The following is a 12,779-nucleotide window of genomic DNA, read 5'->3' as shown; positions in this document are numbered from 1 at the left end:
ATAAAATACGTACATTACAGTAAAGCACTCCCAGCAATTACACACAAACACTACCCTCTGCCTGTGATATAATTACTGAACACAATGGGCTAACGTAATTATCACAGGCAGGAAAATACACAGTTTTACACAATATTCATCACTTTAAAAATATACATTCACATAAAACATTTTCAGAATCAGCATACTCCAAATACAAACATACTCAAAAATCAGGCAATTCCTTCCATTGGTTTAAAAGTTAGGTCCAAGTCCTTTGTGACCAACTGAAGCATGGCTTTCCAGCCCAAAACTGTTCCACAGAGTCCTCTATCCTGGAGATAATTGGCTTAACTGGGTGTGGTAAGCCAACTATCTCCAGGTACAGAAAATATCTCTATTTACAACAACAGTAAAAATACACAAAAATACATAATTCCTATCATTCTGAACAGAACCCCCACATTCAACCTGTCCCCAGATGGCTTGTATCTGAGCGCTCAATATATCCAAACAGCGCTCAGATGCCACAAACACAGTGAAATTGCCATGGGGTTTAGGTTTAGCATGGGCTGATGAGAGGGGCCATAGTCATGAGGAAGGAGGCTGGCAATTAGGCTTCTCCATAAGCCAAGGACACAGGGCAATTTGTCACACAAAAAGTTACAAACGGCAGTTTGTAACAAGCACTATATTTTATTTCTTGTCTTTTATGTATATATCAAGGCGAGGCTTTTAATCTACATATATTCAAGAGTGGGAATAATAGCCCCACACATTGTAAGTGCAATTCCTCCCTCCCCCCCCCCCTGGTTTTTTTTTTTACAATCAATAATGAACACTATGCTACTTTTTTTCTGGACTTTAGACCTTGTGAATAAATGTATTTCTTTGGAATGACTCTCAATATTCAAAGAAAGTTCTCTAAGTCCCACCTGCTTCCTATTTCCCTGGATCTGTTACAGATATTTTATAACACTTTAAGAATGCAACCTATATTTTACTATTGGGGCACTTAGATACACAATTTCAAATACGTTCAGTCTTAATCAAATGAAAATACTAATTTGAATAAATGTCTTTCCTATGTTATAAAAAAAATTGTAAAAAATATATTTAAAAAAAAGAAATGTAAAGATTGGATGCAGATCAGACCAGTAAGACCATTGAAAAAAAGACAGATGACAGTGTTTTTGTAGCAATTTTGTGAAATTATGCCAGATACAAATAGGAATTCAAGACTCAAAACACACTTGAATGCAAATATGTAACAGCATGACACATACCATAGCAATTATCGCTGCATTTAAACATAAATATGATTAAACAATAATTTGATTCACTTCAACAATCTTCCTTGAATGTAATTGTCAACATAAATTACTGACATACATAAATTGGCTGTTAGATTTTTTTTTTTGTCAAGCATTGTTATATAGTAAATTAGAGCAAAGTGCATCTCTACTTACTGGTCTTGTTCTCCCGCTGTGCTGACATATAAACGGTTTGCACCCCCATCTGCGCAGGCCTTTAAGACAGCTGATGGAAAGAAATTAAAATAATAATATTGACATTTAAATCTTTTACTGCAAACACATTTCACTCTACAAACTCCTAAAAGTAAATAAAATACTATACCCATAAGTGTAAATAAGAAGGGTGGTGGGGTATGTTTGTATGTCAAGCATGAATTAAAGTCAAATCTTAGGCATATGGAGTGTGACGAGGAAAATGTGGAAGCTTTATGGGTAGATATCTGCTTGGGGCAAACAAAGGGAAATTCGTTATTGGTTGGGATATGTTATAAACCACCAAATGTAAATATTAATGAGGAAGAACTGCTGTTAGAGCAAATTGGTAAAGCTGCAAATCGGGGTAAAACATTAATTATTGGAGATTTTAATTACCCGGACATAAATTGGGATAGAGGGACTAGTACTTCAGCTAGGGGAATCCGGTTTTTGAATGTGTTAAATGACACCTTTATGTCACAACTGGTACAAGCACCAACTAGAAATGATGCTTGTCTGGATCTCGTTATAACAAACAATGTTAATCTTTTAACCAACATTCAAGTAGAGCATTTGGGAAATAGTGATCACAATATGGTAACTTTTGAAATAAACTCAAAAAAGCAAAAGCACGTGGGGTTTATTAATACGTATACCGTATTTATCGGCGTATAACCTGAAAATAGGGGAAAAATCGTGGGTGCGTGTTATACGCCAATATCCCATAATTACTTACCTGTCCTGAAGCGTGGGCCGGCTTCACAGCTTGCACCGCGGTACAGGAACTTTAATTTCATGTTCCGGTTTCCGGCGGGACTGAAAGGAAGTGTGCACAATAGTGTGCACACTTCCTTTCAGTCCCGCCGGAAACCGGAACATGAAATTAAAGTTCCTGTACTGCGGTGCAAGCTGTGAAGCCGGCCCACGCTTCAGGACAGGTAAGTAATTATGGGAGGGGAAGTACACTATGGGAGGGGAGGGGAGGGAAGTACACTATGGGAGGGGAGGGAAGTACACTATGGGAGGGGAGGGGGGGGAAGTACACTATGGGAGGGGAGGGGGGGAAGTACACTATGGGAGGGGAGGGGGGGAGAATACTATGGGAGGGGGGGAGAATACTATGGGAGGGGGGAGAATGGGAGGGGAGGGGGAGAATACTATGGGAGGGGGGAGAATGGGAGGGGAGGGGGAGAATACTATGGGAGGGGAGGGGGAAAATACTATGGGAGGGGAGGGGGGAGAATACTATGGGAGGGGAGGGGGGGAGAATACTATGGGAGGGGAGGGGGGGAGAATACTATGGGAGGGGAGGGGGGGAGAATACTATGGGAGGGGAGGGGGGGAGAATACTATGGGAGGGGAGGGGGGGAGAATACTATGGGAGGGGAGGGGGGAGATTACTATGGGAGGGGAGGGGGGAGATTACTATGGGAGAGGAGGGGGGGAGAATACTATGGGAGGGGAGGGGGAGAATACTATGGGAGGGGAGGGGGGGAGAATACTATGGGAGGGGAGGGGGGGGAGAATACTATGGGAGGGGAGGGGGGGGAGAATACTATGGGAGGGGAGGGGAGAATACTATGGGAGGGGAGGGAAGAATACTATGGGAGGGGAGGGAAGAATACTATGGGAGGGGAGGGGGGGAGAATACTATGGGAGGGGGGGAACACTATGGGATGAGGGGGGAATACTATGGGATGAGGGGGGAATACTATGGGATGAGGGGGGAATACTATGGGATGAGGGGGGGGAATACTATGGGAGGGGGGGAAATTTCCTGGAATTTCTTTCTAAAAATGAGGTGCGTGTTATACGCCGGTGCATGTTATACGCCGAGAAATACGGTAATTTAAAAAAAGCCAATTTTAATAAGATTAGGGAAGCTCTACAACATATCGACTGGCATAAACTCCTTAGTGATAAAAACACTGAGGAAAAATGGAAACTATTCAAACAAATATTAGAAAGGTACATTTCACAGTATGTACCATTGGGTAATAAATCTAAAAGAAACAAATTAAAACCAATGTGGCTTAGTAGAGAAGTAAAACAAGAGATTAAAAATAAGAAAAGGGCTTTTAAAGCATTTAAATCGGACAAATCAGAGGCATCCTATATAAGATATAAGGAAGCCAATAATACTTTCAAAAAGGCAATTAAAGTGGCTAAACTAGAAAATGAGAAATTGATAGCCAAAGAATGCAAAACCAACCCCCAAAATTCTTTCAAGTACATTAATTCTAAAAAAACAAAAAATGAAAGTGTAGGTACACTGAAAACAGAGATGGGTCTGTTAGTCAATAAAGACCAGGAAAAGGCAGACATTTTAAATAACTATTTTTCTTCAGTATATATTAATGAGGATCCTATGTCAAGAGATATGCATATGATTGCTGCAACCAACTTGCAGATAACTTGTGATTGGATAACTCGAGACAAGGTGCTACAGCTATTAAAGAAAATTAATGTAAATAAAGCTCCGGGGCCTGACGGTATCCACCCACGAGTACTTAAAGAGCTAAGTGAAATAAGTGAACCTCTGTATTTAATTTTTCAAGATTCTTTTGTTTCAGGTATTGTACCGGAGGATTGGAGGAAGGCAGATGTTGTTCCTATATTTAAAAAGGGTTCAAAATCCTTGCCTGGAAATTATAGACCTATGAGCTTAGCTTCTGTGACTGGGAAATCATTTGAACGGCTATTAAGGGATAATATTCAGGAAATTATTGGGAAGAACTGTGTTATTAGCAATAATCAGCATGGTTTTATGTTGCAGTGGATGTGATCTACTTGGATTTTGCCAAGGCATTTGATACGGTTCCTCACAATAGGTTAGTCTTCAAACTAAAAGAAATTGGTCTAGATGAATATTCTTGTTCTTGGGTAGAACATTGGCTTAAGGATAGAGTACAACGAGTTGTCATAAATGGTAAATTTTCAAGCTGGACAAAAGTAGTAAGTGGTGTCCCTCAGGGTTCTGTTTTGGGACCGCTTCTATTTAACATATTTATAAATGATCTTGAAATGGGCATTGAAAGCCATGTATCAGTGTTTGCAGATGACACAAAACTTTGTAAAGTAACAAAATGTGAGCAGGATATTGCCTTGCTGCAGAGGGATTTGGATAGATTGGTGGACTGGGCACTAAAATGGTAGATTAAATTTAACGTAGAAAAAGGCAAAGTGATGCACTTCGGGGTTAAGAATGCACAAGCAATTTACACCCTAAATGGTAGTGAACTAGGGATAACCACACACGAGAAGGATTTGGGAATTGTTATAGACAACAAATTAGATAGCAATATGCAATGTCAATCTGCCATTGCTAAGGCCAGTAAGGTTTTGTCATGTATAAATAGGGGCATAAATTCGAGATGAAAATATAATTTTGTCTCTTTATAAATCGCTGGCAAGACCACACCTTGAATATGCTGTGCAATTTTGGGCACCTGTTCTAAATATGATATCATGGCTCTAGAAAATGTGCAGAGACGAGCTACAAAATTGATAAAAGGAATGGAGCATTTTACTTCTGAAGAAAGGTTAAAACATTTAAATCTCTTCAGTTTGGAAAAACGGTGCCTGAGAGGGGATATGATAACATTTTACAAATATCTTCGGGTCCAGTACAAACCATTATCTGGAAATCTAGTCATAAACAGGGCTATACATAGGACACAAGGTCACACATTTAGGCTTGAAAAAAGGAGATTTCATCTAAGGCAAAGAAAAGGTTTTTTTACAGTAAGAGCAATAAGGATATGGAATTCTTTGCCTGAAAAGGTGGTTTTGTCAGAGTCTATACAGATGTTTGAACTGCAATTGGATAAATACTTGCAAAAACATAACATACAGGGATATAATTTCTAATTAGTGTGGTGATAGCTGCTTGATCCAAGGAGACATCTGACTGCTATTTTGGGGTCAAGAAGGAATATATTTCCTAGTTTGTTGCAAAATTGGAAGCGCTTCGGACTGTTTTTTTTTGCCTTCTTTTGGATCAACAGCAAAAGCATATGTGAGGAAGGCTGAACTCGATGGACGCAAGTCTCTTTTCAGCTATGTAACTATGTAAGGTCCCGGATATCTGGGAATAATACTTAAAGGGACACTATAGTCACTAAAACAACTTTATCTCAATTAAGCAGTTTTAGTGTCTAGTTCATGCCATTTAGGAATTAAATCACCTTTGTATCTGTCTATGCAGTCCTAGCCACATCTCCCCTGACTGTAACTCACACAGCTTGCATAAAAAAATGTTTTCATTTTTAATCAGATGCTAATTTACTTCAGAGGTGTTTATCACCTGCTCCAGAACAGGAGATAATACATTCTAAATTAGACCGAATTTACAATAAAGGAAGTGTAAACAGTAGATGACTCTTTACAGGAAGTGTTTAGGAAGGCTGTGCAAGTCTAATGCAGAGAAGTGTGACTGGCACATAAACAAAGTAATTTAACTCATAAATAAATAGAATTGAGAGAATTGAGACGTGAGATTGCAAGGGCATGGTCTATACACAAAAACTGCTTTATTAAGCCAAAGTTATTTTGGTGACTATAGTGTCCCTTTAGACATAGGGAAAATTAAGAGCCAAAGTAAGGATGTTTAGAAGCCTAATGCACATTTTTTTTTTTAAAGGATCAATCCACTGATGCATTAATTTTCAGTGTTTGTTTGTAGTGGCAGATAACCTTGGTGTTGCATCAGGAAAGTGAGAACTATGGTTTGTGAGGACAAAGTTTTATCTTGGCATGTTTTACTAAACTACAGCATGGGCAGTATTATGTTTTACTTTTATTCTATGCTATGGTGCTTTCCAAAAGAAAGCTGGGAACCAAGAGGGCTATGCCACCTGAAGCACAGATCTCCCATTCCCTGTTAAAAGAGCAGTCGCTTGTGTTGTAGAGATGGGGATTTGAAGAATGGTGGCAACTGCAATCCTCGTGACTCATATTGAGAAGCCAGTGGTTAAGATGTAAATGTAACCTTAGTGGAATGGATTAAATGCAGGATTCAATTTCTTGAGCAGGAGTATACATTTTACGGTTGCTACAACATGTCAAACTAGCTATGGAGAAAACTATGATGATAATTATTTATATGGCTCTTTACTATGAATCAAGGTTCAAAGGGCTTTCCAGTTCAAAATGACAAGATTAAAACAAAATGGTCAAGAAAAAGAAAACCAATAAGAAAAAAACCAAAGACTCTCAAAAAGTAATTAGGAAGGAAAGTGGTAAATGAGAACATGTAGAACAGGGATGCTCAAGAATATGTTGTAGAACTACAGCTTCCATGATGCTTTGCATGCCTTTAAAATGACAAAGCATCATGGAAGCTGTTGTTCTACAAATTTGGCGGTCTGCCTTTTGAGCTCCCCTGATGTAGAAGATAGATTTATAAAAAAAAAGAAATGGGATATAGGAGACAATAGAGCAATGGTAGGATGGTATGGACAGGGATCCAGTGACCCATTCACCTATGAAGGAAAGAATGGGGTTAAACATAAACTGTGATTGACTCCACAGTGATATGGAAAAATCTTGGAACAGAACAGAATAAGAAAGGTCAATGTTATAATTCACGTGTAACAGGAATATACAGATAGGTCAAGGAGGGTGGGTGACAAAGGGTCTAACAGAGATTGTAGAAGGAGTCTGTCTGTTTTACGTATGAATATGTTGAATACACAGGTTCTCCTACACTAATAATGTAAGACATTGTTCTCAGCTGGAACGTTTGATGGCTTACAGAGTTTTCATTGATTTCCCATACTATACATGTAGGAAGAGAAGATTTTATATTTTTGCCTGACTGATGCTTTGCTTTATGTCTTCACTTTGCAAGCAGCACGCTGTGATTTATAAATTAGACTCCAAGTGAAGGTACACTGATAGCACAGCATTTGATTTTGCTGTTAAATGTAAAATGTTTCCAACATTCAAGTAGCTCTGAAACGCAACTTTAATAAATCTGTCACAATAAACAAAAACTGATGTAGGATAACTTCATGTCACTTTCTTCTTTCTTTCTGCATTGAAAATGCGGAGAATAATCAATTGATGCCTGACAGAATGAAACCAAGCAGACAAATGCATAGAGCATTATTTTTTAGAACTGATGAAAATGCTGCGTACACTAGAATATTGTGGCCTGAGACAAGATCTATATCTCATACTATGCAATTCCTTCAGCATGGGGAAATTATCAAAATAAAGACGTCAGCCTGACAATTTGTTTTCAAACCACATTTCATTCAATTTACCACAATATGGTTTTATTTAACTAATCTACAGATTATAGTCCCTATTCTTTAGCCATGTTATCAATTTTTTCCCCTCTCCAACTGAACAATGGAGCTCAGATCCTATTGTAGTTTTTCACTCTCAGACATATTCAAATAAATATTAGAGTAGAAGGATATGTTCTTATTGTGTACATATCGCTCTTTTATTTGAAGTGAGGGTATATCTCACTAAAAGGGAACATAAAAGCTTCAAAAGACCAATTAAATGAACAATAATTGAAATGAAAGAGCACTGTGCATTTTGAATGGAATGTAAACTTAAATACGAAACTCACTATGTGGATAAGGGAAGCAAGAGACATTTGAGATGTGTTATTTCATCCAAATATAAATACACATCAAAATCACTCTACAGAATAAGGAGAAAAACAAAATATCAGTACGTTTTCAAGTATGTTTGCCATTATTATTATTATTATTTATAAAATGCCAAAGTTTTTAGCAGCTCTGTAAATTGAATTGTGTAACAGGAATTGGGCTTTGTGTAAACGGATTGCAGCCGAATTCATAAAGCAGGTCCACTCAAACTACGTGAGGGCAACTCGACTTGAAAAACAATCTCATATGAAACAAGTGGCTTTTTCCTTTGTGCACTAAATAATTGTAAAAGATTTCTTGTTTTTTAGACATGTGCAATTAGTTTCGGTCCGAATAGGAAGTCAAAGTGTCAAAGTGTCAAAGTGTCGAAGTGTCGAAGTGTCGAAGCACAGTATTGCCTAAGTACTAATATACTTACCCAGTGAAAGAAGAAGAATGTTACATTGCATACAATTTTAAATAAAAAGTATACAAACATAGAAAGGATTCAGCTGTAAGCATTTGCAACACTTACAACAATCAAGTAACACACATTCATATAAAATGTAAGTTACTTGGCCAGTCAGTGTAATGACAGGAATGAATAAGTAGATAACTCCCTAATTCCCACGGTATTAGGGAGCTATCTACTAAAAGGCTGAAAGACCTAAATTGGTCTTTCAGCCAAATTTACTAATACTAAGTAAAGATTTCTTAGTATTAGTAAATTCTGCCCCTACTCGCTATACTGCCTGAGGCTGCTCACTGTAAAAAAAAACAAAAAACCTATTGCCCCCCCCCCCCCCCCGTCCGGCCCCCCACCCGCGCTATACCGCGAGTAGGGGTATGTCTATTAAACAGCATGTCTATTAACCTGAAGAGTGGCTCAGGGGTGGGGGCCAGGGGGGGGGACAATAGGTCCCTCCCTTATTCTAATTTAGGGCCCCCACCTGCTGCTACCCATTTTTTTTATTTTTTTTTTAACAGTGTCACTGTTTAATAGACATGCCCCTACTCGCGGTATAGCGGGTAGGGGCACAATTTACTAATACTAAGTAATTTTTACTTTGTATTAGTAAATTTGGCTGAAAGACCAATTTAGGTATTTTAGCCTTTTGGTAGATAACTTCCTAATACCGTGGGAATTAGGGAGTTATCTACCAAGCGGCTGCAAGAGACGCTCCCGGAATTCGGAAGTCCTGAAGTCCCGAAGGGACACTACAGTCACCTGAACAACTTTCGCCAAATAAAGCAGTTTTGGTGTATAGAACATGCCCCTGCAGCCTCACTACTCAATCCTCTGCCATTTAGGAGTTAAATCCCTTTGTTTATGAACCCTAGTCACACCTCCCTGCATGTGACTTGCACAGCCTTCCATAAACACTTCCTGTAAAGAGAGCCCTATTTAGGCTTTCTTTATTGCAAGTTCTGTTTAATTAAGATTTTCTTATCCCCCTGCTATGTTAATAGCTTGCTAGACCCTGCAAGAGCCTCCTGTATGTGATTAAAGTTCAATTTAGAGATTGAGATACAATTATTTAAGGTAAATTACATGTGTTTGAAAGTTAAACCAGTTTTGTTTTCATGCAGGCTCTGTCAATCATAGCCAGGGGAGGTGTGGCTAGGGCTGCATAAACAGAAACAAAGTAATTTAACTCCTAAATGACAGTGAATTGAGCAGTGAAATTGCAGGGGAATGATCTATACACTAAAACTGCTTTATTTAGCTAAAGTAATTTAGGTGACTATAGTGTTCCTTTAAGTAGCTCATTTATAAATATATGTTTTGTTTCTGCATATTGGCCTGTTAACCACAACCTGTCCTCAAATTCTTGTCTTAGCTCTATGTCAGCTCTAACCTAGACAGTATCACAATAAAAAAAAAAAAAATCTAAAGCGGCTCTGTCATGGCCGCATCCGTTTTTTTTGTTTTTTTAACCCCGCTCCCAACTCCACTACATCTAATCCCCCCCCCACACTAGTGACCCCAATACGCCCCTACGCCCCCCTATTACCTTTTTTCAAAATCTTTATTTTGTGCCCTGACCTAGGTCCGGGGCGTCGCCATCTTTGTGTGGGTAGATGAAGGCCCTGTGGGACACGTCATCTGCCCACACTAGATAGCACTGTAAAATTCCTGCGCATGTCCAGTTAAACACTGGGGCATTCGCTATTGTCCAAAATTCGGATGGGAATTTTGTCTATTCATTAATTTGTGAGAAAGAAGAATAATTAGAAATGTCAGACGAAAAAACAAACACTGAAAATCGGTGTTCATTTGTTTGCTGTTTAGTTTATTACAAGGAGGGAGCTACTGACGCGCAGCTCCCTCCTTGTAATATGTAAAGACGGAAGGGGCAGGGAGCTCTGCTCCCCACCACTTTCTAAGCCCCCCAATGTCCTACCGCACTCTATGGGGGGTCAATATGACCCCCATATTAGCATAAGGGATATTGAAATCTTTACTTAGTATTAATAAAGTTCTTCTGGTAGATAGCTTCATAATACCGTGGGAATTAGGGAGCTATCTAGTAAGTGGCTGCAAGATGCAGCCACAGCACGAATTGTATCAGAATTTCATTTGTTCATTTCAAACTGACCTAAAAGTACTGAATGTCGTCCTAACATGAATGAACAAACTGTTCTCATTCTGTTAGGATGAAATTTGTTAGTTTTGCTGGTGTTCTGTCTAACTGACAGGACGTTCGGGAATATTGAAAGGAGGCATCGCGAGATCACGGAGGAAAGGTGAAAATTGTGTGAATTTGCTCTGACCACAGGAAAAGGAGCACACTTTGCTCCTCCGCTGGTCGTAGCTGGTCAGGCGTAGGAAATATACATAAAACAACGTAGTCCCTACTTGGTCTTATATTTTAAAGCAAACTAGAGCAGACATGAAGAAATAAATAAAGAACAGATCCTGAGAGCGGAAGAGAAGAGAAAACGATTAGGAAAAGGTAAGTGCACCCCCAGGCATAAAAGGGGTTAACAGCCATTTAGTAGATATTCCCCTTCCAGATATACAGGCAGCTACCAAAGACACCAATCAGCCGAACAGGAAACCATATGAATGCCGTAAACAGCCAAATAGGAAAAACCATACGAATAGGTTTACACTCCTAGCAGTCGAACTGGAACAGCATACAATAAATCCCCCCAAGAACGAGACAAAGCTCCGTGTTGAGGGTCAAGCAGTGAACAACCAGAGCTGTGGGTTTATTGTTCTTATATACACATTAGTACCACCCACAGGGTTTTGGAAAACAACCAATAAACACGTACAATACATTCAGACACTCCCACACAAAATCCTCCCCTCTGCCTGTGATACAATTACCTTACACAATGGGTAATGTAATTATCACAGGCAGAGAAATACAGTTTTTCCACATTATTCATAACTTTAAAAGTATGCATCACATTCACATAAATGATTTAGCATACTCCAAATACAAACATACGTCAAAATCATACAAATTGCTCTAGTGGTTCAAAAGATAGATCATAGTCCTTTGTGACCAAATGAAGCATGGCTTTTCTGCCCAAAACCAGTTCCACAGAGTCTTATATCCTGGAGATAATTGGGAAGTAATCCAATTATCTCCAAGGACAGAGGCAAAACTACATTGAACACATGGCAGCAAAAGACAAAAAAATACATACAAATATATAACTGTACAGCCATTGCATAAAACAGGTACATTCAACATATATGGGGTATCACCGCTCAAACAGGGCAAGCACCGAATGACCCGGCTTTCGTGTCTTTGCAGGGGAAAATCAAGCGTTTCAACATGGAGCCATAGTCTAAAGGCAGCAGGCGGGCAACCAGGCTCCTCCAATGCACAGTGGCGAGATTGGTCTCGTCACAGTAAGATTGGCATGAGAGTGCCATTTTAAGTATGTTTGGTTACCACTGCATTGTGGAAAGCAATGTTGAGTTGAGCTGTCCATGAAAAGGAGACATAAGACCATGTAGTTATCCCGATATTGTGATGAAAAAAATAAAATTGAGGACTGACTTTTAAAGGGTTATTTTGATAAATCGAATTGTCTGCAAAAACACAATGGAATTTAAACAGCCCACATAAATTGAAATCTTGCAGAAACTTGAAACCTACATGCTTAAAAACTCTCTCAGAAATGTGGTAGATATAAAACAAATACATTTCACTAAATATTGTTTCAAGCTATTATTAAAAGAAAAGAACTGAAGGCATGTAACAATATTTAAAATATTCTTAGACAATTTCAGATATGGGATTTTAATAATGGTGGGATTTCAGAATCTATTTTGTATAAAGCTACTTTAGATCAAATTTTAAGCAACACGGTTATAGAAATAAATGAGGTAAAAGAACCCCTGGGAAATATAAACTATATCACAATTGATTTTGGCATTATGAAAGGAAAAATCAAAACATTACAAACCTAATTTAGACAGATGGCTATTATGTGTGTGGCCTGGGATAAAGTGTACAAGAACACCAAAAATAAAGATTCTATAGTTATATTATGTGTTCACCCTTTAAATGCAGGGCTATTTTTTTCCAGCTGTCAATCACAAAAATAATTTTATTCCTTGCCTGATTAAATTCTGTTCTATGTGGCATCACTGGTGGCCTTGAGACTCGAAACCCAGTCAACCTAAAGCCCTGTTGTCTAATGGATAAGAGTATGC

General features: G+C 38.7%; 1 protein-coding gene across 1 annotated transcript in view; it reads right to left on the bottom strand.

The window, feature by feature from the left end:
- The window catches only part of TPK1 (thiamin pyrophosphokinase 1), a 601,906-nt gene that overhangs the window by 411,719 nt on the left and 177,408 nt on the right, over window positions 1–12,779 (bottom strand). The window contains exon 4 of the mRNA XM_063450652.1: window positions 1,449–1,518. Within this exon, the coding sequence (XP_063306722.1) occupies window positions 1,449–1,518 (70 nt within the window). The remainder of the gene's footprint in view (window positions 1–1,448; window positions 1,519–12,779) is intronic.

The sequence above is a fragment of the Pelobates fuscus genome, chromosome 4 (assembly GCF_036172605.1).
Source record: "Pelobates fuscus isolate aPelFus1 chromosome 4, aPelFus1.pri, whole genome shotgun sequence".
Lineage (NCBI taxonomy): Eukaryota > Metazoa > Chordata > Amphibia > Anura > Pelobatidae > Pelobates > Pelobates fuscus.
This window is presented reverse-complemented; position numbering and strand designations above follow the sequence as displayed.